Source organism: Trichomycterus rosablanca, chromosome 1 (genome assembly GCF_030014385.1).
Source record: "Trichomycterus rosablanca isolate fTriRos1 chromosome 1, fTriRos1.hap1, whole genome shotgun sequence".
NCBI classification, from domain to species: domain Eukaryota; kingdom Metazoa; phylum Chordata; class Actinopteri; order Siluriformes; family Trichomycteridae; genus Trichomycterus; species Trichomycterus rosablanca.
In genome coordinates this window covers 67,288,244-67,315,466 of record NC_085988.1, presented here as the reverse complement: position 1 = coordinate 67,315,466, position 27,223 = coordinate 67,288,244, and the positions used below count along the sequence as shown (strand labels likewise).

At 35.6% G+C, this 27,223-nt stretch overlaps 1 protein-coding gene across 1 annotated transcript in view; it reads right to left on the bottom strand.

Moving 5' to 3' along the window:
• The window catches only part of col7a1l (collagen type VII alpha 1-like), a 78,936-nt gene that overhangs the window by 32,757 nt on the left and 18,956 nt on the right, over window positions 1-27,223 (bottom strand). The window contains exons 12-53 of the mRNA XM_063008367.1: window positions 27,011-27,130; window positions 24,941-25,099; window positions 24,718-24,831; window positions 23,346-23,495; window positions 17,892-18,029; window positions 17,627-17,773; window positions 15,474-15,593; window positions 15,223-15,369; window positions 14,562-14,816; window positions 13,439-13,578; window positions 12,940-13,063; window positions 12,702-12,845; window positions 12,380-12,561; window positions 11,651-11,728; window positions 11,543-11,560; window positions 11,431-11,457; window positions 11,193-11,261; window positions 10,179-10,259; window positions 10,048-10,074; window positions 9,750-9,794; window positions 9,546-9,614; window positions 8,639-8,734; window positions 6,795-6,821; window positions 6,647-6,700; window positions 6,125-6,196; window positions 5,858-5,917; window positions 4,801-4,836; window positions 4,510-4,554; window positions 4,339-4,374; window positions 4,182-4,226; window positions 3,853-3,888; window positions 3,651-3,686; window positions 3,536-3,568; window positions 2,560-2,631; window positions 2,417-2,476; window positions 2,300-2,335; window positions 2,068-2,148; window positions 1,341-1,376; window positions 1,175-1,219; window positions 997-1,068; window positions 543-578; window positions 49-78 (exon numbers count right to left, since the gene is read on the bottom strand). Of these exons, the coding sequence (XP_062864437.1) occupies window positions 49-78; window positions 543-578; window positions 997-1,068; window positions 1,175-1,219; window positions 1,341-1,376; window positions 2,068-2,148; window positions 2,300-2,335; window positions 2,417-2,476; window positions 2,560-2,631; window positions 3,536-3,568; window positions 3,651-3,686; window positions 3,853-3,888; window positions 4,182-4,226; window positions 4,339-4,374; window positions 4,510-4,554; window positions 4,801-4,836; window positions 5,858-5,917; window positions 6,125-6,196; window positions 6,647-6,700; window positions 6,795-6,821; window positions 8,639-8,734; window positions 9,546-9,614; window positions 9,750-9,794; window positions 10,048-10,074; window positions 10,179-10,259; window positions 11,193-11,261; window positions 11,431-11,457; window positions 11,543-11,560; window positions 11,651-11,728; window positions 12,380-12,561; window positions 12,702-12,845; window positions 12,940-13,063; window positions 13,439-13,578; window positions 14,562-14,816; window positions 15,223-15,369; window positions 15,474-15,593; window positions 17,627-17,773; window positions 17,892-18,029; window positions 23,346-23,495; window positions 24,718-24,831; window positions 24,941-25,099; window positions 27,011-27,130 (3,398 nt within the window). The remainder of the gene's footprint in view (window positions 1-48; window positions 79-542; window positions 579-996; window positions 1,069-1,174; window positions 1,220-1,340; window positions 1,377-2,067; window positions 2,149-2,299; window positions 2,336-2,416; window positions 2,477-2,559; window positions 2,632-3,535; window positions 3,569-3,650; window positions 3,687-3,852; window positions 3,889-4,181; window positions 4,227-4,338; window positions 4,375-4,509; window positions 4,555-4,800; window positions 4,837-5,857; window positions 5,918-6,124; window positions 6,197-6,646; window positions 6,701-6,794; window positions 6,822-8,638; window positions 8,735-9,545; window positions 9,615-9,749; window positions 9,795-10,047; window positions 10,075-10,178; window positions 10,260-11,192; window positions 11,262-11,430; window positions 11,458-11,542; window positions 11,561-11,650; window positions 11,729-12,379; window positions 12,562-12,701; window positions 12,846-12,939; window positions 13,064-13,438; window positions 13,579-14,561; window positions 14,817-15,222; window positions 15,370-15,473; window positions 15,594-17,626; window positions 17,774-17,891; window positions 18,030-23,345; window positions 23,496-24,717; window positions 24,832-24,940; window positions 25,100-27,010; window positions 27,131-27,223) is intronic.

Here is a 27,223-nt window from a genome sequence, read left to right as displayed (position 1 = left end):
ATAATTTGTCAAATTTATAATATTGTGTAAGGGTTAAAAACAACTTACTAGAGAACTGCCGGGTGGACCAGGTTTTCCCTACAGAAAATTAAACATAAATATATATAACAATTGAGATAATAATTAAATTATCTCAATTTATTAATAAAAAACAAAAGGGTATAGTGACTTAATGTTTATGCCTCAACAAGTGTATTTAAATGTTCAAACACATTTTATGAGATCATTAAGGATTATTTATTAATTACAAAAATATTATAAAAAAATGATACAGAGAATCATGACATGATTTATTATGCATAAAATAGAATAAACAGCCATGTACCAATTATTTATTATAATTTTGCAAAGGACAGGGGTAAGATATAATGTGTCTATTCTAAGTCAATACATCATCTAAACAACCTTCTGTTTGTGTTAGAATGGATCACATGACATTTCATGTCTAGACACAGATATAATTTACTAAACAACAAACAATCCTAAACAAGATTTTAAATATCAATTCTAAAAAGATGCAACAATAATAAAAGAGAACATACAGGCTCGCCCTTTTCTCCTTTTGGACCTCCAAGACCCTAAAAACGTAAAAAGTTATTTTTGTTATTTGCAAATACACTTCCTATAAATAGCATATGAAACAATATAGAAGAATGAGCAATAATATAAGTTTAGCAGTCATGGTATGAGGATGTATTTATGCCAATAGCATGAATACCTTGCACATTTGTACAGGCACTGATAATGCTATGGGGTACAAATGAGCAATATGTGCCATCTAAACGTGTTTTTCAGAAACATTACTGCTTGTTTAAGAAAAACAATGCCAAGCCACATTATGCATGTTACATCAGTGTTGCTTTATAGTTAGAGAGTGTGGTTGGCAACTACAGAACGTTTTTAAAAAGAAATGCCCATTTCAACATTTTTGGAACACGTGGCAGTCAAAAACTCATATATCAAAAACAATGAGGTTAAGGTACCACAGATGCTTACCGGTAGTCCAATTTTGCCTGGGTCACCTTTCTCACCAGAGTCTCCTCGTTGTCCAGGGAGACCAAGAGGGCCCTGAGGAAAAAAAAAAAAAAATGTAAGAAAGTAAGATTTTATATGGATTATATAACACAGAAGAGAATCACCCAAGACAGTAGATGTCTAAGAAATATTACATTACCTTCATGCCTCTCTCTCCAGGTTCCCCTGAAATTCCTGGCTCTCCCTGTAAAAAGAACACGTCAAAAATAAGCAGTATATCAGGTACATGACCATGTTATACGTTTTGTTTACAATGTGTACATGAATTTTGTGTATATTTATTCTTGAATTATCTATTCTCTTACCCTAGCTCCTGGGTCTCCTTTTGACCCTGACAAACCCTGTAATTATTTAATGCAGAAAACAGTTGAGAATGTTTTAATTCATATTACAAATAAAGACATTTCCCTATGCACCCTCCTCATACCACAGTCAAGAAGGGGTCAAAAGCCAGATAAAGTCTAATATTTTGCTGTTGTAGACAAACCCCTTAATAAATTATGTCTATATTTTTAACTCTTATCACACCAGATGTACATAAATGTTAAAGAGGTGTCCAATTTAATAATCATATCAGTCATATCAGATTTGCATTGCAGACTTACATCTATCTATCTATCTTTCTATCTATCTATCTATCTATCTATCTATCTATCTATCTATCTATCTATCTATCTATCTATCTATCTATCTATCTATCTATCTATCTATCTATCTATCTATCTATCTATTACATTATATATCTTAAAAAAAGGCTTTGTAATCATATATTTGTTATACTGAACAAATTAAGTATATGTTATACTGAAAAGGTCAGCTGCTTATATAAAGTTAATTTGAAACCGTAGTGAATTTATAAAGGAGTGACGGCTTGCTTTCCCCAAAGGCTCAGAAACAACATTTGTAATAAAACAGTTCTTTAAGAACCACTTTCTTACTTTCTTTCTGACTATAATCAAATATGTATGATAAGCAGGTAAATAAATCACACAAGCAGACACACCTTTCCAGCTTTTTGTAATGTTTACTTACATCTTTACCTCTTAGTCCAGGAGCTCCTGGGTTTCCTGGGAGACCCATGTTACCTTTTTCCCCTTTCAATCCATCATTGCCCTAAAAAAACAGTTAGAAATTCACCATCAATAAGTTTAAAAAAAATGTTGTATGGATGGTGTTATTTGGGTTGGCATACCAAACTTAAATGCAGCTAAGTCCAATTATACATAATTCAGAAGTAGTATATATTGTAAGCATGTAAACCTACTTTAGGTCCAGGTTTGCCTGTTAATCCAACATTACCCTGCAGATGAAAAACACATTTATTTCTGTAATAATGGCACCTGCTAATGTGGTTTTAAGGCCCTTAAATGAAGATACATACCCTTTCACCACTCTCACCCTTAGGACCTGACTGTCCAGGAATACCAAAACCAGGGCTACCCTTCAAAGACCCCAAAAACAATAAATCAATACATGGCATAAAAATATTTAATTGCATTATGCACACACAGGAACACAGGTTACCTTTTCACCTTTGTCCCCTTGAAGCCCTTTAATTCCCTGAAGCCCTGGAGGTCCAACAGGTCCAGTATCTCCCTGTGTGTAAGAGGTAAGAATTGTTCAGTGATTTATAGCAGTTTTAATTACACTGAAACACGACAGCTTTTAAATTGTAATGATAAAAAATGCATTATTAGAAGTCAAATTTGTAAGATGTCTGCTTATAAGACCAAATGTTTGATTAATAAAGTAAAATTATTTCCTCAACAACAAATACATTAATATCACAACTAAAACTTCAGCAATAGCATTTTTGACATGAATGTCACCAAAACAAAAAAAACCCAATATGTTTACAATTCTGATTCTCCCCATCAATTAAGTTAATTGAACGCTGTCACTGACACAATGAGTATTAAACTGTCCAGTGTATTATCCAGCTGTCCAATGCAATTAGGTATGATGCTGGTCTGACCTGGTCTGACAACAATTTCTGCCTGCTAATTTTCGATTTGTGAAAGTTTTTGAGTGGGTTTCACAGGAAAGTAATATGCTCTAGTTACTGGTATAGAATCATCACTCATCATCATTGTTGCCAGTGTTGTTACCTTGCTGTCAACCCTGGTTAAACATTTTCCAGCCAATCCAAACTTTGGACTGTAATTTTTTTTTTTTTTTTCTTCTTCTAAAACATGTTTACTTCTAAAACACTTTAGGGAGCCTTTGGTTTCACATGAATACCTTTGTCTACACAGAAGATGAATCATCAGAGAGACAGGCATGTTGCTTGCTTTTATTAATGTAGATGAAGGGATCCCACAGGAAAAGTAACTGGCAGATTTGTTTAAGCTTAGATAAAAACAGACACAGAATGTGTGTGAGCCTCCCCCGGATGGCTTACCTTTGGTTCTGAAGTGTTCTCATCTGCTAAGGCTTTGTATCTCATTTAAATCTAATAGGTTTTTAAAAAAGAATATTTGTAGTACAATATCTTACTTACCCGTATGCCCTTCTTTCCAGGGGGTCCAAAGACCTGTATTGAACATAACAATTCTGATTTTCTGATTGCTTGAAATATGTTACATGAGTCATTTAAATTGTTCTGCAATGGTTACCCCTTTAGCTGGGTCCCCTGGTACTCCACGCTGTCCCTAAGAAAAGAAATGTTCTATTAATTGTGCATATCTATATGAAAATGCTAAACAATTTTTGTTATTTTAAACTGTCAAAGGACAATTATATGCAATTTATTATGCAGCCCTTAAATACTCATGAACACAACCAATCTGAAGTTTTTTTTTAAAATGTAATACCTACCTGGTCACCTTTCTGCCCAACAGTTCCAGGCAAGCCCTATTAGTGGTGCAAATAAAAGTGTGATCTTTTAAATGAACAAAATGAGTATTCTACAACTAGAAATATCTTCATGTGGTATAAACACAATCTAACTTCAACTATCTAATCCAACTTCTAATTATAATTTAGGAGTTCTGTAGACACATCTGACCAACAGAACTCCAATTAAGGTAGTTTTAAAGGAAGTTTTCCTGTTGTTATTATGTAACGTATTTTTATTCACTGTTATTTATGAAATAAACATTATTTTTCTGTATATATAAAATATAGGAAGAAAATCATTTACTTACAACCAACCCCTGTTGTCCGATTGGCCCTGTGTCCCCCCGATTACCCTGATACAAAAATAAAAAATTATATATCACATGTATTATTGTTAAGTATTAATTGTAAAGAAAATGCTGGTTTAAAAAATACTAAAAATTACTGAAATAGGTAATATTTTACCTTAATTCCTTGCTCCCCCTTTAAACCTTTTTTGCCCTAAAAATTGACAAAATTAAAGAAAACATTAACATAAACTATGTCAGTGTTGCCATCTATCTGCACTATGCTGAGATGGGTGCCTAAAACAAACTTGTAATTTCATTACTGAATTTACTGTTTATGGTACATTACCCTGTGGCCAATAGGTCCTTGCAGTCCCACAATTCCTTGCTCACCCTGTGGATATTCAAAGGTAAAATGTGACAACAGATGCATATTACTTATTATTGGATGCTTAAATGCTGTATATAGGATAGATTAAATGAATTAAAATTATTAATTATAAAATTATTAATTATTATATTGTTATTATTATAAATTTATATAATTAAATTTATTATAAATTATTATATTATTATCATGAATTTATATAATTATGTTTACTATAAATTATCATAATTATTATAAATCATAAAGGTATACCTTCAGTCCAACAGATCCTGTGAGTCCAATATTTCCCTAAAATCAGTAAGAGTTCAGCAATACTCCACAATAAAGCACATGTAAAATATATAATAATTAATTAAATGACCAAAAGCATTGAACATCTGTCTTAAGTATTAAGTATGTGGTGTTTAGCCACATTATTTACAAGGGTATAAAAATAATAAAATTAACGATATGCCTCCAGCGGTGTGGCAAGTTGGTAAAGTTTTTTTTATTCTAGCATGACTGTGGCCTTGTTCACAAACGAGATGGTTTGATGATTTTGATGAACCCCAAAGGCCAGCACAGAGCCCTGACCTCAATCTAACTGAAAACATTTAAGATGAACTGGACTGTCAACTGCAAACCAGGTCTTCCCATCCAACATATAACACTGTTTTACAAATGCTCTTTGTTTTTAATATATTTTCTTTATGCATTTTCTCCCCTTTTTCTTCTTTTTAAGCGCGTCCAACTGCCCGATTGCGTCATGCTTCCTTTCCACCAATGCCGATCCCTGCTCTGATTGAGAAGAACGAAGCTAACCCATGCCCCCTCCGACACGTGGGCAGCATGCCGTATGCATCTTATCACCTACACTTTGACGAGTGCAGTGCAGCTCAGCGTTGTGTACGGAGAGACACACCCTAAAGGCACTCTTTTCTCATCTCTGTGCAGGCGTCATCAATCAGCCAGCAAAAGTCATAATTGCACCAGTCATGAGAGAGAGACCCCATCCCGCTTAGTCCTGCCCATATCTGAACAACAGGCCAATCGTTATCCATGTGGCCGCTCATCCTTAGCCGGCAGGCAGAGCTGAAATTCGTTACGATATATTCGAGATCCCAGCTCTGGTTCCAGCATGTGTTTTACCGCTGCGCCACCTGAGCGGCCTTTACAAATGCTCTTTAACTAAACAGGCACAAAAGCTTTCCCAGAAGAATGTAGGATGTTATTCTTAATGGTAAGATGTTCACATACTTTTGTATTTCAAAAAATACCAGAAAACCAAAAATAAATAAATAAATAAAAAAGTACTGTACATATTCTGTACCTTTTCACCTGAAGACCCCTTTGGACCTTGAATGCCTGGAATTCCAATACCAGCTTCACCCTTTTTAAACAACACAAAAGTATCAATCTTTAGGATTGGCCAATCAACAGCTTTTCAAGGAATTTTATATATTTTGCATCAAATTTATTGAATTTCTTAGTCACACTGATTAATCTTATTCTTTTAATAAAAATTAAGATAAAATATCATTGCTCTGTATATTTTACTCTCTATTTGTCCATTGGAATTTTTTTACAATACACTTACCTTTTCTCCTTTTTGGCCAGGAAGTCCAGGAACCCCATCCAATCCAATTGGCCCAGGTAAGCCTGCTTGACCCTTGAACCAAAGTAATTAGACACAATACATTATTATAAAGTTGTGGTCAACATTATTTGCACTCCTGAATATTAAGTACACCATGTAAAATATCTCCTGAATTTGATAAGAACATATAATATTTCAAAACAATAAGTCAAATTAATAACATTTCAAGAATAAAGTAAAAAAAACTGAAATACCAATATGTCACAAACAGGGCTTAATGCATTGGTTAATGAATTGTTACAACATGGTGCCATAAAATTTAATGTACTGAAGCATGTACAGTTCATGCAAATGATTAAACATGCCTTTGAGGCAGTTTTCCAGAACTCAAACAGACTTTCAATGGTAAATCCTTAATGTCATTTAATTTTAGTCTAGGCTAAAATATTGCTAAAAAGTCACCCCTAGAAGAATTACAAAGATACAAAATGTTTTATATGGTCTAGTAACATAAGGACTAACATTTTGTCCACCTTCTCCTTTTTCTCCTTTTTGTCCTGTCTTTCCCCGTGGACCCTATAAGAAAGAGTATTCATATAAACAATAAAAATATCAAAAAAACAATATTAGGGAAACATTTTTTTCATGGCAAGATGTCAGGAAAACTTACTTGAAGACCAGATTCTCCAGTTTCACCCTGTATGAAAGTAAAATGAAAGCGTCTTATTACATTATGATCTTGAAATTCTTAAAATGCTTTAAATTTACTTAGTGGATAATTATATATATTATATTATATATTATATATATATAGTGGGGGAAATAAGTATTTGATCCCCTGCTGATTTTGTAAGTTTACCCCCTTACAAAGACTTGAACAGTCTATAATTTTTATAGAAGGTTTATTTTAACAGAGAGAGACAGAATATCAACAAGAACTCCAGAAAAAAAAAACATTAAATAAAAGTTATAAATTAATTTGTATTCAATTAAGGGAAATAAGTATTTGATCCCCTACCAACCAGCAAGAATTCTGACCCCCACAGACCGGTTATGTGCCCATGAGGCACACAAATTAGTCCTGTCCCTGTATAAAAGACTCCTGTCACAGAATCAGTTTCTTCCGTTCAAATCTCTCGACCACCATGGGCAAGACCAAAGAGCTATCAAAGGACGTCAGGGACAAGATTGTAGACCTGCACAAGGCTGGAATGGGCTACAAGACCATCAGCAAGAAGCTTGGTGAGAAAGAGACCACTGTTGGTGCGATAATTCGAAAATGGAAGAAATACAAGATCACAGTCAATCACCCTCACTCTGGAGCTCCATGCAAGATCTCACCTGGTGGGGTAAGAATGATTCTGAGAAAGGTGAGGTCAGTCCAGAATTACACAGGAGGAGCTTGTCAATGATCTCAAGGGAGCTGGGAGCACAGTCACCAAGAAAACCATTAGTAACACACTTCGCCGTAATGGATTGAGATCCTGCAGTGCCCGCAAAGTCCCTTTGCTCAAGAAGGCTCATGTACAGGCCCGTCTGAAGTTTGCCAGTGAACACCTGAATGTTTCAGAGAAAGCTTGGGAGGATGTGATATGGTCAGATGAGACCAAAATTGAGCTCTTTGGCATCAACTCCACTCGCCGTGTTTGGAGGCAAAGATATGCCCGGTGGGGATGGTGTTCTTGGGGTCATATCCAGCATTTCTCTGCTCCCAGCTCCCTTGAGATCATTGACAAGCTCCTCCTGTGTAATTCTGGACTGACCTCACCTTTCTCAGAATCATTCTTGCCCCACCAGGTGAGATCTTGCATGGAGCTCCAGAGTGAGGGTGATTGTGATCTTGTATTTCTTCCATTTTTGAATTATCGCACCAACAGTGGTCTCTTTCTCAACAAGCTTCTTGCTGATGGTCTTGTAGCCCATTCCAGCCTTGTGCAGGTCTACAATCTTGTCCCTGACGTCCTTTGATAGCTCTTTGGTCTTGCCCATGGTGGTCGAGAGATTTGAATGGAAGAAACTGATTCTGTGACAGGAGTCTTTTATACAGGGACAGGACTAATTTGTGTGCCTCATGGGCACATAACCGGTCTGTGGGGGTCAGAATTCTTGCTGGTTGGTAGGGGATCAAATACTTATTTCCCTTAATTGAATACAAATTAATTTATAACTTTTATTTAATGTTTTTTTTTTCTGGAGTTTTTGTTGATATTCTGTCTCTCTCTGTTAAAATAAACCTTCCATAAAAATTATAGACTGTTCAAGTCTTTGTAAGGGGGTAAACTTACAAAATCAGCAGGGGATCAAATACTTATTTCCCCCACTATATATAGATATATATACAGTATATATATATATATATATATATATATATATATATATATATATATATATATATATATTAAACATGATATCAAATACATAACAATAAGCAAGTGGCTTACTGCTTTATTACACTATTAATTGATAATGAGTTAAAGAGTTACAAATTTGAAATTGCAAATCCAAATAAATTACCTTCATAGAAATGCCTGGAGACCCGGATGGGCCAGGCTGCCCAGGAAGCCCCGGGGGGGCTGGGATCCCCGGAATACCTGGAGGCCCTTGAGGTCCCTGTAATATAAAAAATATTATTAAATTAAAGATAATTTTTTTTTAAATTACACTGTATAATCAAAGTACGTATAATGACAGCCCCCATATTTATTGGGCCCTGACCTGAATACTGTTGAACAATGTAGCAATTCATGATAGCCAGCAAGGAGGACTCATGTAATACATTTCCTGTTTTCACTGTTTATTGCTTATCAGCTGTTTACAAAAAACACATTTTCATTATCGAAACAAAATAACTGAAGCTTTTATTTCAGCTTTTTAGCCAGGTAAGCTCTATGGCCTGATGTACGCTCCTGCCCACAAAAGCACAAGAGAACACACACTAGGGGAACACAACAGAGTTTGAATATTTAAAGTAATTGTCTCAACAGGTGTGACCACTGATTAATCTTCCTATTCATCCCCCAATCTTTTTTTTCTTATTTCAAACCCTGAGTTAAACCACGCCCCACCTGTCACATACCCCCACCACCATTTCACCTTTGACAAGAGGGTAATTTAACTGCCACAATCTGGACCCAATCGTGTGAATCACATTAAACTTAAAGGGCTGCAAAGCCAGATATTAATGTGTGTTGGCATCCTTCATGTAGTGGAGCCACAGCAGGGGAGAATGGTTCAAGCAAAGAGTAAAAAGGTGCAAACAGGTAGTACAAGAGAGTAAAGACTGCTCACTGAATGACGAAGCACACTTTTTAAATAAGTTTGTATTTAGTCTTTCACACCAAAAATGCTACCTCGTTAGATAAAATGACCCCCAGCAAAAGAGAGAAACTGAATTATTTTTTAAAAAAATGAGCAGATTTACAGATGATCCTGGTTCTCCTTTGCGTGCAGGGACAAAATCCACACTTCCAATTGAGTATCCAGGATCTCCCTGCAAAATGATTATACACATAGATAAATAGTATAAATGTCAGTTTACATGTCCAGATAAATTATGTTAAGCTACAAGCAGACAGGTCTAACTAGTGAACAAGTCTAACTCGTGAATTCTTAAACAGTAACTCACTCTCTCCCCTCGCTGACCTTTTGGTCCAGGAACGCCAGGTGGTCCCTGCAAACAAAGTCATCATATATTAAGGTTTGAAATAAATAGTGAAAATAATAAAATAGGTCAAATAGGATTTACAATTTATTCATGTATTTCATTTGTTTGTTTACATTAATTTCCAATTTTTTATCATTCATACTTGATATTTACAAATTGTTCACTGATTGCAGCTTTCCAGAGTTTGTATCTTTAAATATCATTTACATTTTAAGCAGAAACATTTTAAGCAGGATAAGTGTCATTTAATGAAGTTTACCATATTTCCCAGGACACCAGGAGGGCCCTATGGGGAAAATACATAATGTTAGGGTATTAAAAGACAAACTGGTAGACACAAGACAAATACTTAACTACATATACATGTAATTTAACTACTCATTTATTTACCCTTAATCCAGCAGAACCAGGAGGTCCAGTACGACCTGGTCTTCCTGGTACCCCAGGTATTCCATCTGTCCCAGGAAGGCCCTGAGAAGAACAATTAGGTATAAGTTATTTTATGTTAAATGGTATACTGATGATATATGATTACTGAACAAACCTAATCATGTATTATCAGTGGTATAGCATACTGAAAAGTCTTCACAACTGAAACATAGATGGTCATGGTTTTTACAAGACAATAAATGTAGTTTAGCTACCCATCAAATGAAGTGACACTGATTTATTGATCGATCAGCTACCTTCATACTCCAGGCGGTATGTGTTTATTTTAAATACTTTAAATAATTAACACATTTACAAGTTCTTCAAAACTTCTAGAATTTCTATAGTCTTAAGATTAAACACTTGCCAGTATGTTTTAAATTGTTCTACCAAAGATTGTTGTACAATTCTTCACTGCTCAGACTGCTAGAACTACATTTAGTTGAAACAGTCAAGAGAGTCATAAAGGGACATAAAAATAAAGTTTGAATTTTGGTCTAACCTATTTCCAGGTGGGGTTCCAAAACATTTCAAGCTACATAACAAGCTATCATGCTTTCACATTTCATTAGAGAAGATATAAATAAATGTAATGAATAAATTAAATAAAAGTAGGGTGTATTTAAAAATGCTCATGTATGATGCATATGACAGTCCACATTTGCTGTGTTTCCTTTCCAGTTTCTTTACCTATTTTGTAAGACCAGACTTTGTTATGCGAAACAAACAACTGCAGGAAACCAGGACACAGCACTGACGCTTTTGTATGGTGATGTTCTGTTACTTTGATTAGGCAGCTACTTTCATGTGTGGCATTTTAATAGAGTCAACAGGTGTGGGAGGAAAGTGAATAAATAATATATCTGACAGTTCTAACAGCCCCCATTCTTTCATCAAAACAAACAACACATAAGCTGTAGAATAATCCCACAACTATTAGAATGGTTAAAAGTATAATGAGGACTAGACACTCACCCTCTCTCCTTTTTCTCCTTTAATCCTTAATGTAAATGGATCATAATCACCCATGCCTTGGTTTGGTCGCTATAAACCACATTTGTACACAAATGTAAAGTGCATTACAAATTAAATGTATTATTATTATTATTATTATAAACCACATTTAAACACATTTTTGCAATTAATTACAGAAATATTGAAACAGTTATCAAATATCTAGATTAACAAATGACTAAATGATAATTAACCATACCGATCCACCATGACCAAAACCATCCCCCTGTGAGAAAGATAAGTACTGTATAATTATTTATTTTAAATTATTTTAAATGAATAAATGCATTATATAAAAAAAAACATCTAACCTTTTCTCCTTTTGGACCCTGTAATATTAAATGTGGTAAAAGAAAATTTGCAATATTTAATGAACTGACAAACAACTGGCATATGTAAGTAGGAAGAAGAATGAGTACCTTGCACTGAATAGGACAGGGACCCTCAGGTTTTAAGACATGTCCTGGGTCACTTGTGGGTATGTCCAATTGGGCTGACTGTAAACCATAAAGCAGATGCAAAAGCACACACCCACATCCACACACACACACACACACACACACACAAAGTCTGGACCGTAGATGAATTACAGTGTCCGGAATTTGGCAACCATTGGGTTATTCATAATTTAGTGTTTTACATAATTTGCTATATCAGGTTGTAAACAGAACAAAAAATTATGACTTAGATGCCAAGCTGGAGTGCTGTGTCTAAATCTGCACTCAAATTCCTACACAGTATGTTAAAAATATCAGCCTCTACACTGGTCTTAATCTACTTGAACACACTATTTAGTGTATATGATTAAATTTGGGAAACAGCAGCTCCCCATTGCTTTGTGCATAGCCTAGTACAGAGAGTTTTATGCTGATATATTATAAGTGAGATGCAAATTCCTGTTTTAGTTTTTTGTAGCTCAGACAGCCCACACATATAAAATATTGTAAAGTAAAAAGTATATAAAATACATATTCTAATTGTTTAATAAAATCTATAAAATAAACTTAAGTGATAACAGTAATAAACTCCCAGCTTAAAAAAAACAAAAAACAAAACAGTATTAAATAAATATAGTAACAGACATTGGTTTGTACGTCTCCCGCACTGTTAACGTTAATGTTAACTAAGGTAATGATTTAATGACGTACCTCTTTTTCAAATTCAGAGATTAAGTTTTCACTGCAGATGCTGTTAATAAACTCTCTCTCTATGGAAGGAAGATCATTAAAGTCTGAAGCATGAAAGATGTTCTTGTAGCTGGTTGGTGAAGCAATCATTTTAAGTCCATCAATGTCAGCATTTCCAATACCAATGGCCAGAACACTCACACCTAAAATACACATCAATGTGTAAATGTGTGTGTATAAATTATCCATTTAACATGGCACAGAAAGCAATTTTCAACTTAAGAATAACAGTGCAGTCTATAAGTGAAGTACATCTTTAGGTCATAGAGCAGGTGATTCTGACCCAAAATATGTGCTACTCTGGACGGTGGCTCCACATCATCCTGGACTTCCCCCTCTGTCACCAGTACTAGCACATGAGGAGCAGTCTGCCTCATACCCAGGGACTCCCGAAACAGCTCTCTCAGGACATAGCTGATCCCACGAGCTATGCATACAAACAAAATAACAAGACAAAGCAGACATATATTTTAAAGCTGAATTACATACAACTGTGTTTGTGTGTGTGAGTCAGTATATACCAGTTTTGGTGTTGCTTCCTCCATAGCGAACCTGCCTGAGTGCTCTCAGCACAGAGCTGCGATCTCTATGAGTGTTGAGGCTGAACTCAATCCTGGGCTCATAACTGTTGTGAACTACAGCAATCTGAACAACACAAAACAGACCAGGCCAGTAAAATATTTTGCCAGAAATACAGGCTAACTGCACCTAGCTTTGACTGCAGTACACTATTTTAAGTAACGAATCACAGTGAATCACAGTGATAGACATTGCCCCAAACCAGTACAGTTTTTACTTAAAAGCAAATTATATTTACTGGATCCAGACACTGATACAATATTACTATTACTAATTTCCAGAAATTGCACCTTTAACAAAAAATAAGTAAAATAAATTGTTTTATCTGTGTAACAAATGGGCCTAGATGGTTTCTCACAATAGACTCAGCTGTGTTAAGGGTAACAAATGCTTATGCACTGTACATTGATACAAACGAACAAGCTAATAATATTCTCTTACCTGGGATCCCTGAGGACCAATTACTGGAAAATATGTCACAATCCTAAAGAGGAAATCTCTCAGCTTGCCAAGGTTTTCAGATCCAACGTTCCAGGACTCATCCACCAGAAATATAATATCTGCTTTTACCCTGCTACAAACTGAAGCAGAAAACATACGTAATTACTTATTGATGTTTTATGATCCCAAACAAAGAAAACCTATTTAGTGTCTAAAACATTTTAAATGCCCATGAAGTGTTTGCAAGTTGTTCAGCACAGTGGCGCAGCAGGTAGAGTGAATGCCCTACAACAGTATGGTTCCTAGGATTATAGATCTGATCTGGTGCTCACTGAAGGAGTTATGCAGACAGGAGCAGGGCTAAAATACTGAACAAATCATGCACACCAGACAATAATAAATACATAAACACACATATATTTTTTCTTAGACTTCTGAACAGAGAAACAAAGTGCCGTATAATTTGTGCCCCAATAATGCTTCACACTATTTCTGGTTAGCAGCTGGGATTGATTGATTTTGATTAACTTTTTCTTCTGGTTCTCTTAGTTTTAAGTATAAATGTTTAAAACAACTGTTTAACGAGCTATTAAGTATATATTAATTAATGTGTTACATTTTAGTTATATCAGTAGACACCTGTCAGTAGCACATGTTTTCTTGTGAAGCAACATGGTAGCACATTAAGTAAAGAGAGTATTGCATGAAACATGGGAACTGAATACATGACACTGTCTGTAACAGAGTTTGGTATGTTCTGTCCATGTTCTGAGTGGTTGCTTTTGGGATCTTAAAAAAACAAAAAATGCTACTTTAAATTCTTAGTTGGTAAAGAGTGAGTAAAAAAGAGTGTTGCCCTCAGGTAGATTAGCACCCTGTCTAGGTTTTGAGTAGTTCATAAACCTTTCAGTTTATGCTATACTTAATAGCTTGTACTGCAATCCACAAAATATCATCATTCAATTGTTTATTTAACAAGTACTCCACATTATATTTACTGACACTTTCTGGAAAAGATGACTGGTGGCTGACTTTACCTGTCTCCCAGAAAGCACATGCTAGGCTTTACCTTCTAGGTTTGGTGGTTGTCATGTCAATGATAATGTTACAGTTATAAACATACCAGGTCCAGATGAAGGGGTTCTAGCAGAGAGAGTGGTTTTGTCTTTAGCTGCAGCAGTAATCATGGTTAGGGTTTGTGCTGTTTTAGTTATGGCTATGTCAGGCTTAACAGCAAGTCTCTGAGTAGTAGTGGTGGTGGTGGTGTGCTTTCTAGTAGAAGTAAGTGTATTCATGGCTGTAGTGTGAATGTTGAAATCTTTCACTGGAGCCGGGGCTGATGTCGCAGTGTGGACAGGAATTATTGGAGAAACACCCACTGCAACAAAATCACATAAACGAAGCATGTCAATTTATTTACTAAAATCATGTTACCTTTCCATTAAACAATGTTTTGTACTTGATTAAAAGTCAAGGGTACCAACTGTTGTAGCTCTGAAAGTGATTTTCTCCCCATTCTTACTTAATTTTGCCCTTCAGCTCCTTACCAGTCCTGAGCTACATACCCTGTCAAGGTATTCCCTACTTATACCCAGAGTTTACTAAAACCGCCACTGCTGCAACCCTGACCATGTTAAAGCAGTTGATGGAAAAAAAATGAACATTGTATTATTAGCGTCTTATAATACTGAATAGCTTCATAAATACTGCATAGTATGGTATATAATTAGAGAAGCATGCAGGGTTGTGAAGAATAGTACAGAACAGTAGATTATTTTACTAACCTATCCTTTTGGTAATAGTTGTGATGGGTCCTTCTACCTCTCCATAGAGTGGCCGAATGCTGAACATGTAGGTTCTTCCATACTGTAAGTTTTTTATCTTATATGAGGTAAAAGCAGGGCTCAGTATCTCAGTGATACTGTTAAGCTCTGCAGGAGTAAAAAAAATAAGACACATAAATTCTGATACATTTTAAAACTACACATACAAAAAACTCTCCACACAAACACACTTATGCAGATAATAGTCTGACCTGATATATGTCTCCAGGACAGGAGATACCCTGAAACTCCTGCAACCCTGGTCCAGTTCAGTGCAGTACTATCATCAGTTGTATTTACGGCTCTGAAACCACTCACTTTAGGCAAATCCACTGTGAGACGAAAAACAAATTAAATGGTAGATTAAGGATAGGAAATTTAAAATAATACAGGACTATTCATTTATTTTATTGTTTGTTTTCAGGCCCTACACTTTAGTCTATGCACGAGCACAGCATAGTCCAGATGACTGAATGTTGGTGCAGAGTAAATGCTGACAGGCATCATGATTTGGTGGGCAATTTTGTTTTTTTTTTCTCATTCACAAAGTCTGGGGACTGTAGTTTTGCCTCTATGCATTCATTTTATTGACAGCTGATAAAATGCAGTCCAAATATTCCACCAATATTCTGATCTATAATTTATAATTTATTGCAATTAAGTTTATGTTACATTAATAATAATGTGGACAAACATAGTTTAAAACTCAGAAGGTGAAAAAGAGAAATCCAATACAAAAAATAAAGAAGAGGAATAGAAAACAATTAGCAAGGCCTTTCTTTTTTTCCTCACAGCATTTACAGTATGGATTTTTGAAGCACTTAATTTGTTTCAACTAGAGCTGAATGTTAATCTGTGTATTTTATCCTTCCATACCATATATTATATTTTCCACTCATATAAATATTCACACTGTCTTAATATATTCAGCAGTCAGCAAACCTTTAATAATGTATTTAAATAAATAAAGTAACACGTTGTATGTATGTGATTCAAAAAACTTCCACTGGCCTGACCTCTGCCTCACTTAGAGTGGGTTTTGGTGTCACACCAGCCAGTTTTATTTTACATATTCTCATTGTGGGTGCTTGGGTGGCACATGAGTAAATTAAGCTAGCTCAGTACCACTGCGATCCAGGGTATGAACTCCCAGCAGTGCTATTGGTCAGCCATCTACATACAGACAGAATTGGCTATATACATACCTTTTAATGTACTGAAGTAGTGATGGGGTAGACTTAATTTTTTTATTAAGATACTGTGGTTCTACAACACCGTTGTGGAAGTGCAACACAGAGGCTGTCTACAGAAAAGGCCAGAGCAGACTTTATTTTTTAAGGAGGCTCAGGTCCTTCAATGTATGCAGCAAGATGCTACACATTTTTACCAGTCTGTAGTCGAAAGTGCAATTTTCTATGCAGCTATCTGCTGGGGAAGCAGCATTAGAGCCAAAGACTCCAAAAAGCTTAACAAGCTTAGCAGGAAGGCTGGTTCTGTGCTGGGTTTTGCTCTGGAGCCCCTAGAGCTGGTTATTGAGCAGAGAATTTTGCACAAGCTGCTCAACGTAATGGACAATACCTCACACCTGTTACACAACCTACTGATTAAACAGCAAAGTGCCTTTAGTGAAAGGTTCCGCCAACTTCGCTGCAACAATGAGCGCTATAGGAAGTCATTTCTGCCCACAGCTGTGGCAACCTATAATAGCTCTCACTGATGCAAGAAAAGGATGCAGAACCTATAACACCCACAAAAGACAATTAAACTTACAATTTGCACATGGTACTGTTTTATTTGCACAGGTTTAAATTGCACAACGTCAGTACCTGCACTTTTAGGCTCCCCCCCCCCCCCCCCTTTAAGTTTTTAGTTTCTTTTGTTCTTGTCCTGTTAGATGTTTCTATATTCTTATTTTTTTATATTATTATATTTTACTTTCTTTACATATATATTTTTAGATTTTATATCTTACTTGTATTTACATTTGTCTTAATTTTTTGATTCTTTCATTTACCTCATTGTAATGTCATTGTGTGATGTTTTTTGTAATAATTGTTATTGCTGCTGCGACACCACAATTTCCCTTCGGGGATTAATAAAGTACTCAATCAATCAATCAATCAATCTAGCCAACTATACCAGGTGACCTTACCAGGTGTGGTAAATGCACACTGTTAGGAGATTACTTTAAAAAAAAACAGCAACTTGTTTTACTCTATTTTTTATGTGCAATAAAAATTGCATATTGAAATTTATTCATGACTGTAAGTTGATTATAAAAAGACTTTATGCAATTGTACAATTTCTGTAAAGCTGCTTTGAGACTGTTTGCTTGGAAGTTTGATCTAAATTAAAGTAGACTCACAGGTCCGTGCTGTCACTGTAGCAGAACTTCCTTCTCGTTCCCTTATCAAAGATGAGACCTTTATCTTGTAGGCAGAGCTGGCATGCAGTCCAGTGATAGTGTACGATGTGATAGATGAGGAAACCATCTCACTTTTCTCTTCACCTCCTAGCAAGTAAAAAATAGCAACAATAAATGAGAATGAGCCAGTACAGTGTTAATCTAAGCGGTTTGTCTGGTGAGTTTGGTATACATAGTATAAAATAATAATAATCTAAATGCTCACCAGTAAATGGGATCCAGGTAATTTTGTAACCAGTTACACCAGGTGTTTTCCTCCAGGATAGGGTAAAAGAGTTTGCCCCAATATCTATCACTTTAAGTTCCCTCAGTGTCTCTATCTGCTGTGAATCAGTTGAATAAGCTGCAAAATGCAAAATAGAAATGTAGAATTTAATAAATTTGTTTAGTAATTCTGCTTTAAAACTGCTAAACCCAATAAGTAACAACCCGTCTGTCCACAAGACAACAATCAAAGAAAGCAAACATTTATTGTTAAGTGTTACATGGCTAATATTATCAATACACATTGGAACGTTAAAATATTTGAAGATACAGTAAAAGATACAGTGTGGTTAAAACATTTGGACTTGATAATTAGTTGTTTCCACCAACTACAGCCAGCGTGTTTACATTTAAATCGATTATTGGAAAAAACAATTGCTTAAAAAGGGCTTAGTTTTTGAGATACTCTTGTCTCCTATTGGATAGAGCAAACATAAGATTTGTTTTATGCTTTTACATTTGACATTTCTTTATAAAAATGTAGAAAAACATAATACAACATTTTACTGCAAAAGTAATTACATTTATCAATACAGTTGAAGTCAAAAGTTTACATACATCCGTAAGAGACATGTATGTCATGGCAGTCTTGGTATTTCAATTATTTTTGCAACTGTTTTTTCTGTGACTGGATGATTAAAAGGCTTCACTGTTTAAAAACATACTCACATTTTAGGTTATTTAGTTTTCTTTCAAAATCTACTGGTTCATAAAATATACAAAAACATGTTTGCCATTAATTAGAATCTGCTGATACATGGGTAATTATTTACATCAAGCAAGCATTACATTGCCATTGGCTTAAAGGCTGCCGCACAAGAAAAAAGCCTCTCCTTGTGACCTGCAAACAAACAGTACTGCCATTGTTCTGATTTCAGCCAGACTGACATTTCTGTATAGAATTCACCCACTCCAACCTCACTCACTGCTCTCTGCTTGGCATGAGAGTCTATTTTCTAGTCCTTGTTGAGGTTGAATAGGTTAAACAGGGATCTAGTAAGACGTGCTATACAATGCAATCCATTTTTCCACAGATGAAGAATTACAAGTATGTTTAGTCTCTAGATGATAATATAAAAATACGAAATTTCAAATATTTGGTAATGAGTCTTGGGTGAATTTGTATGTTCAGACTGGGTGTGAGCAAAGGTGTTCACAAGGGACATTTTCTGTTTATTTCTCATATATTTATACATATAATTAGAGATGCATGAGTACCGATACTGGTATCGGGTATTTGCCGGATACCGCGCTCATGAACTTGTACTCGTACTCGCAAACGAGGCTCCGATACTAAACATCCAATACTGTGTGCCTAGTGCACGTTGCTGCATTATGCCTAGTTCACACTACACGATTTTTGCCCTGATTTTCGCTCGGCGACTGGTCGGCGCTAGATTTGCCTGCTCGGGAGCAACTTGGCGTTCGCTCGGCGATCAAAACTCGGCTCTCGAACGCTAAGTTAAACTATCCAACAACTCGATCCGACCGGCTCGCCGAGCGCTCGGCGACCGGATTGAGTTTTCTAGCATGTCAGATATCTGATCCAATAGGTATTGGTATGATGCATCCCTGCATATAATATTATGTGTTTCAAATAAAAGCTAATTTACATATTGTTAATAATACCTTAATGACAAACTTACAGAAACAAATCTTACACATTTAAATATAAAATAGTTTCAGCCCATCTATTTTTAAACTTTCAAACCAGTAATTAATGAGTATTCTTTTTGGAGGGGCCAATTTGCAAACTTGGTGTAAAGAACCTAAACATCTGAGCAGCAGAAATGTTATAAGATCTGATAATCCACCAATATTATATTTTATCTTTAAAGAAAGCCAAATAATTCTTTTAACCCACAATGCCCAGTGCTAGCACTTGGGAGATTAATAGGAGATCAATAAAAGCTAAACAATGTGCAGCCATCTGGTTAAAAATGATTAGGTGTGATGACCGTTTTTTTATGATCAAATAACAGCTACTAATATGCTGCATTTTGCAGAACCAGGATCATACTATAGTGGAATATGGAAATAGAATTTTTATATCCATATTTGCAAAATAATACACACTGAAGTCCTGAAGTGCAGATTGTGAAGTAGATCTTCACCTACTTCATTCATTAAACACCTTTTAAAAATGATTTAGGATCACAACACAAACTATATCACATATAATCAGAACTTAAGGGGGATAAATCACTGACATGTAGTCAGGTTGATTGAAGAAACTCAATTTCCCCTGGGTTTGAGTGTGAATGTGTGTATGTGTGTTTGCCCTGTGATGGACTGGCAACCTGTACTGGGCGTTTCCTACCTTTCACCCTCTGAATCAGACCCACCGCAACCCTTAATAGGATAAAGCGGTGGTAAAACTACAGTGAATGAAGGTAAGTTTTAAAAAGCATAGTAACACCCACATCTGGTAGTCTTGTTTTACAGAAACTGATGTTTGCAGAAAAGAGACAGACCCAACAGTAATCCATGTTTCTTTAAAATATACACTTGAAACAAATATTTAAAGATATTTAGAACAAATATCCTAACACAATATCCTAAATGCTGCTGCATAAAAAGTTGATAAACTTTTATATATTTTTTTATATATAATATTTTTTTATATATAATATTTTTAGACTAGCCATTAAAAGCTGGTTTTGCTTTTCACAGTGTGCTGCTCTGAAAAGAATAGAAACACTCCAGCATAGGATGAGATGATAACAGTAATGCTGACAACAGTGCCACGTAAATACACACAAAAACGCAGATGGAACTGAACTTAAAATACATGCTGCCATAGACAACTGCAGCTTGAACTTGGAGACATATAGGAGATGGCAATCAATCAGCTAGTATCAGGCATCTCTGTGGGAACAACAGGCGGAACATGTCCTAGTCCTTCCTGACTGCGGCTAAATCCCACAATTAACTGATCAGCTATTTTCTCTTATGGCTTTGTTAAGTAAGAGCTGTAACCAAGTCATTTATCATGCAGAGATGCTTACAGACTGATATGCTATACCTGACATGAAAGGAGGTCTAAAAGTAGAGACGCAACAGAGATCAAACACTTTAAAATGAACTAAAAGCTTAAAGAAAAATCATTTCTATACTGTATTAATTTAAGTGACTTCTACAAACACTGTCCGCCTCCATGCACCATAAACTCAAAAACATCCATTCATGTAAAGCAAACAAAGCAACATAATGTAAAGCAAATTATTCTGATGCTTCATAAGATCCCCGGTGGCAATATGGGTTCATCATAGACTTTCAAGTATTACACATCATTAAATTTCATTACCTCTTGATGCATGCTCAATAATCCAGGTACACAAATCCACAAAGTTGAATCAGTTCATCTGGACACAAGTTTGGTGTAAAGAAACGTTTCGTCACTCATCCAAGTGACTTCTTTGAAAAAGTTGTTTAAATATCTAATATCTTAGTTTAGCAGATTGGGTTTTAGCAAAATATTTACCATTGTTATATGAAAGGCTCACTGCTCCAAGTAGCGTAAAAAAAAATAATACAGAGAGAGAAAATGTAAAAACTTTAAAATGCAATAGCATGTGAATGAATGAAACTGGAACTTCTCATAAACCTTTGATGTTTGTACACTATATGGCCAAAAATATTTGGACACCTGACTATGAGCTTGTTGGACCCACTTGAAAAACAAATGGTATTAAAATAGAATGACCTCTATAGGATCTTTTAGCTGTAATAACAGCCACACGTCTGAGAAAGCTTCTTACAAGACTTTAAAGTATGTCTGTTGAAATTCGTGCCCATTCAGTCAAAAGAGCATTTATATGGCTGGGCACTGATGTTGGTCAGAAAAGCTTTACTTATTATTCCATTTCATTCCAAAGCTTGTGCAGTTTTTTTTTTTAAATCAAGCTTTTCTTCACGTTTTTATAGACTTTGCTTTTGTGCACAGGGGCACAGTCATGCTGGAACAAGAAAAGGGCCTTCCCTAAACTGTTGCTGCATAGTTGGAAACATAATTTCCTTTATATAATTCATTACACCGGTTAGCAATTGTTGTGGATGAAACACATTAATTCAACAATTATAACGGGTGCCCCAGTACTTTTGTTCATATAGTGTATGTGTGTGATTTGTAAATAATGTATTTACATTTTGTTATATTGTATATAGTATGTATAATATGTATAGTGGCACTATGTGTGCTGAGCTAGACAGAGGTTTATTGTCTTAGGGCAAATACAACTTTAGACATGTTGAAAACAACTGGTCTAAAAATACACAGGTCTAAATCTTAAAGCCTCATTTTCGTTCGTCCACACTTGCCCATACTACACTACTATCCAACGTCATACCAGTATAGGCACAGTATAATTGACTGACTCCAAATCTGGAAATGCATCACATCATATCAGTGACATGCACACAACAGCACTGACACCTAATGTTTATATTTCAGTGATGAGAAGAAGACAGTTTGAAAAGAGGTGAGAAACTCAGATAAGTCAGTGTCATTCCTTTGCAGGGAAGCTGTGGCTGTCATGAAATAATACAATTGACGTCATTATTGTGACATCCAGCTAAATATGGTGACCTGACTCACAGCCATAAACAACTCAAAGTTTGAAAACCTAAAGAGTCTTTGCCCACACAGGTATGTGTTTACAGTAGAAACAACTCCCAATGATCTAACAATGCAGGCAAGTTTTGTTTGTAATAAATACTTTTGGCAAATGACAAAATGTAAAAAAAACCTAAATCTTCTTTTGTTTAAACATATTGGCAAACTGTTATAAGTCTCCATCAAAGTGGGGCATCAAAGTCAGTGGTGCCATTGGCCTGATCAGACTTTTAATGGACACAATTGGCCAAATATTAGGAAGAGTTGTTGTTTTATTAAAATGTCCATATTTTCTTGGCCAGTAAGATTAATTCTCATCTAATATTCCCCAGTACATCACTGCATTTATGTTCATTCGATAACGCTTAGATCAGTACCAGAGAAGCAGACCCATATCATAATGCTCCCACCTTGGTATTAACATTAGGATTGGGGACTCAAGTTTACAATTAGGAGGGGGTGTGACCCACTGATGCTGTACATAAAGCATCTAAAGATTACATCATGGTTTGGATGGCATAAAGCACTGACACCACATAATCATTTTATTACAAAAATCTAGGCTTATATTCAAACAAAACACACAGCAGTGGGCAAGAAGCCATCAGAGAAGACAAGGGGAGGAAGTATTCAGTGGATAAGCAAGGTAAAGACTCAGGTGGCACAGTAGTCAAATACACATACAAATTTCCAACTTTGGATTATCAGCAGTGCTACCAGCCTCATCAGCACAAGTAGCAGCTAGGCAGATCCAGGATGATTCAAAATGCTTGTCATTACCTGTCCGTTGTGAGAGAGAGACTTCTGGCCCCTCTAGGTTTCCATAGAGGGCATGGATAGTAATGGTGTAGAGTGTGTTTGGCAGCAGGCGGGTTATGCTGTGTTGTAAAACACTGTGGTCAACATAGCGGCTTTGTGAACCTCCTCCTTCTGAATAAGTAAGCACAGGGACAACTTACTAATATAAACAGAAGCAGCATATCTCTTAAATGCATTTTAATAAAGTGCACCTAAAGTGAAGGGAAACACTTAAGATAAATTGCATGTATGTTTACAAAACATGCTGCAAGGATTGTGTAGTGAGTCATTACAGTCTAACAATAAACCAGTGGATACTGTATGTAACACAGGTGTGCTCCTTTATTGTAATATAAATTATGATATATCTTGTCCATCTTTTACCCTGAACTAAGAAAAAAACATGTTGACCTGGAACATGCTGAGCATATGTATACTAAGAACACTTCAAAGCACTTCTCTTAGTGTCTTTTAATATTACTGTCTGTTATTTCCTGTTCAGCTGCAGTATTATATACACATGCAAAACATGTATGTAATGGAAGTTTTGGTGATGATGACTATTGGGACTCTTCTTCCAGTTCTTTCATACTGGGTCAAAAATATACACAGAAACTACTAATTTGGTGTAAAATGCCATTTGGTCTACAACACCATTACTTTTGTGGTTGGCTTTCTAAATCAGTGTTAGTGAATTAGAACTGGAGCTCAGACCCCCCACCCACACATAACTGTGTTTGTAATACAGAAGAATAATTCTGGTTATATCCCTTGTAGTACTAACTATACATACGCAAAGCTTGTAGAATTCAAATGTGCTTTTTATATGAACATCACTATGTTTCCAGGGTTTTTTGTTCATCTCTGAGTATAAACATATAAATTATTGTCTGAAGGCATCAATTATACCATATAGATGTGTTAGATATTACCAAACAGTGAAGTGCTATTTAAAGCACTACATAAACAGTAAAGTGTCATAAGCTCTTTACACAGGAAAATAAGTCTTCATGCCACTTGCTGGTTATTTAATGTTGTTTAAGCATGTAGCATTACATTTACATGTGTAGCATTTAGCAGACTCTTTTATTCAATGCCAATTACAATTTTGACTAAATACAATTTAAGCAGTTGCGAGTTAAGTGCCTTGATCAGGGTCCCAACAGTCATCACTACTGAGCTACAACAACCCAATCATGATTGACACTTGGAAACTCTACAAGCATTGCATTTTTTTTTCTATTACATGTAACATGTCTAATAATTACAGATGCATACTTAAAGTTAAAATATTTCTATAATATATGTAGAGGAAGTGCTGTCTACAGGTGCAGAAAGGGTTCTTTAGATTTACCTGAGCTCCAGGACAGTTTATACTCAGTAGCTCCTACAATGGCACTCCACTGTACGTTGATAGAGGAGCTTGTGTAGGATATCACCTTGAAATTTGACACATAGCCGAGAGGAGCTGGGGACAGTCAGACAAAGAACAGCAACATGAGGCTCATATGCTTAAAATCCTTTTATTAAGTTGCAGGATTTCTTTGCGTGTGCATGTGTATTTACTGTGTGCTTACATGTTTTAAAGGTAGCAGTGATGCCCGGTCCCACCACTGAGCCGAAAAGTACATAGAGGGAGATTACATATTCCGTGTCATGAGCCAGATTTTTCAGTACATACTCTGTGATACTGTTATTCAGAGCCAGCTGCCTGGGTCGATCTCTCCCAACATATTCTGTAAATAAAATACAATACACAGAGACACACACTTAGTTATGCAGAGTACAGAGTACTATCTTTTATATAACCATGCTGATGTCATTTCTCTAATTAAGTTGCTTCAAAAGGCATATTGAAAAGAAAAGACCTAAGAACTCTTCAAATATAAATAAGACTACTCAAAAATAATGTAGTACCAGGTGAAAAATAGCTATCTATGACCTTTCATCTTGTAGAATTGTCTCAATACATCTTCTCTCCTCCACTTTATTTTTACATGCTTTCTCTCTTAGTTAAATTTATTTTAGTCAGCCCCAAAAGTGTGAGTCATCACTTTCCCTTTCTTACTGCATCACCACAGGATGCTCATTTCATATGGAGACCAGCAGCAAATCAGCCACTTTCAAAGCAACTATTTCAAAGAGCATCTAAAAATGCCATCAAATCCAAGTGTGGTCCCTCTCTCTCTAGTGCACGAGTCCACATACACTTATTTATATCCAAATCTTTTTAGCACAGACCAGCAAATGATAGAATGAGTCACTGAACTGAAGCTAGCAAACAAAAAATAAAAATGGAACCGACAAAATAAATATAGAAGACGAGGGAAAGCAGAACACACAAGCAATTTCATATAGACATTTCACATTTCAAAAAAGTTGGCCAAAGAAAATGATATGATCATTTTCATATGATCATCAATAATCATGATCCATAGCATAGGTCAAGGAACAGGCACAGCAGAAAATAGAGAAACTGGGCTTAGTATTGTAATTTAGAACAATAATACTTCAGAGAGAACAAAAAGAGAGTATAAATACACATCTCAACTTAAAACAGAGGAATTAAAGGTTTTTTTTTATTTCATTTTCATCAACCTCTTAATCCTGGTCAGGATTGTGGCAAGTCCGGTTCCACCAGGAATCACTAGGTACAAGGCAGGAATACCAATCCATTGCAGGGCTTAAGCCACCCCCTCAGACATAGCCAATCTTTGTAGGTATATAGCACTGTTGAGATTATAACCCAGATCTCACTGGTAGTAGGCTAGTGGAATAGACTGCTGCACCACCCAAGCACATACAGTAAAGAGGTGTAATAGAGAAGATGAGAAGGTTCAATTGACACAGAGAAAGCACATTCCACAAAGGTTTAGTAATGACAATGCTAATGGGAGAGGTTAGGAAGGAAGTTTTACTTTTTCCATTATACTGGTGTCCAAAAATGAAAATGAAGAGTACGTAAGCATTGTTTATAAATAAGTCTAAATACTGTACTTTAGCTCCATAAAGAGCAACAGGTTAAACATTTGTCAAAGCTACTATTGAATTTGACTTCTACACCATGTGGCAAGCCATGGTACACTGTGTAACCTAACACAAAATAGGCACAGCAATATAGTATTTTAATAGGTGTATAGTGTGATCTACACATTAAAGCACATTAGAGCAGCTTAAATCCCATCAGGTTGTACTTCAGATGGCAAAGGTAAATTCAATGTGTGCACCAAAATGAAAAGGAATAAATTTCTAGATCTGTAAATTTCATCTTTTTCAAAAAATGAGATAGTTTTTATTTTATTTTTACTGTTTGCTAAATCACTACCAATTTTCACCAGAACAAAATGTAGCATTGTTTAATTAATTAACAAATTACAAATAACAAATTACCACTGCTGTGGTGGTTTGTATTTCTGTGGGATTTAAACTACCTGTTGAGGCAGTAGGGTGACAGCAAAATTAAGAAATCAGACTAGTAAACAACCAATCATAAAACATATTGTTGAATTTTTAATTAATGTAACATTTAGGTGATTTTTGGTGATTTTCTATTTAGGTTTTATGTATATAAAAGTAAATGGAAACATAATAAAAGTTTAAAGGTATTGAATAGAACAATATTTAACAATTAGTAAGTTGTGTTTTACCTGCAGTGGGACCCCAGGCCAGTCTGTACCCTGTGGCTCCAGAAACAGCATTCCATGAGGTTATAGCACTGCTGGTACTCACAGCAGTAGCCTTCAGAGTCTGTACTGCACTGCTCTCCACTGAGATACAAACAGAGACTTGAATATAAGCTCTAAAAAGACATTTCTGGTATCTTATTTTTATAACTGGTACAGCTAAAATCAAGTACCAAT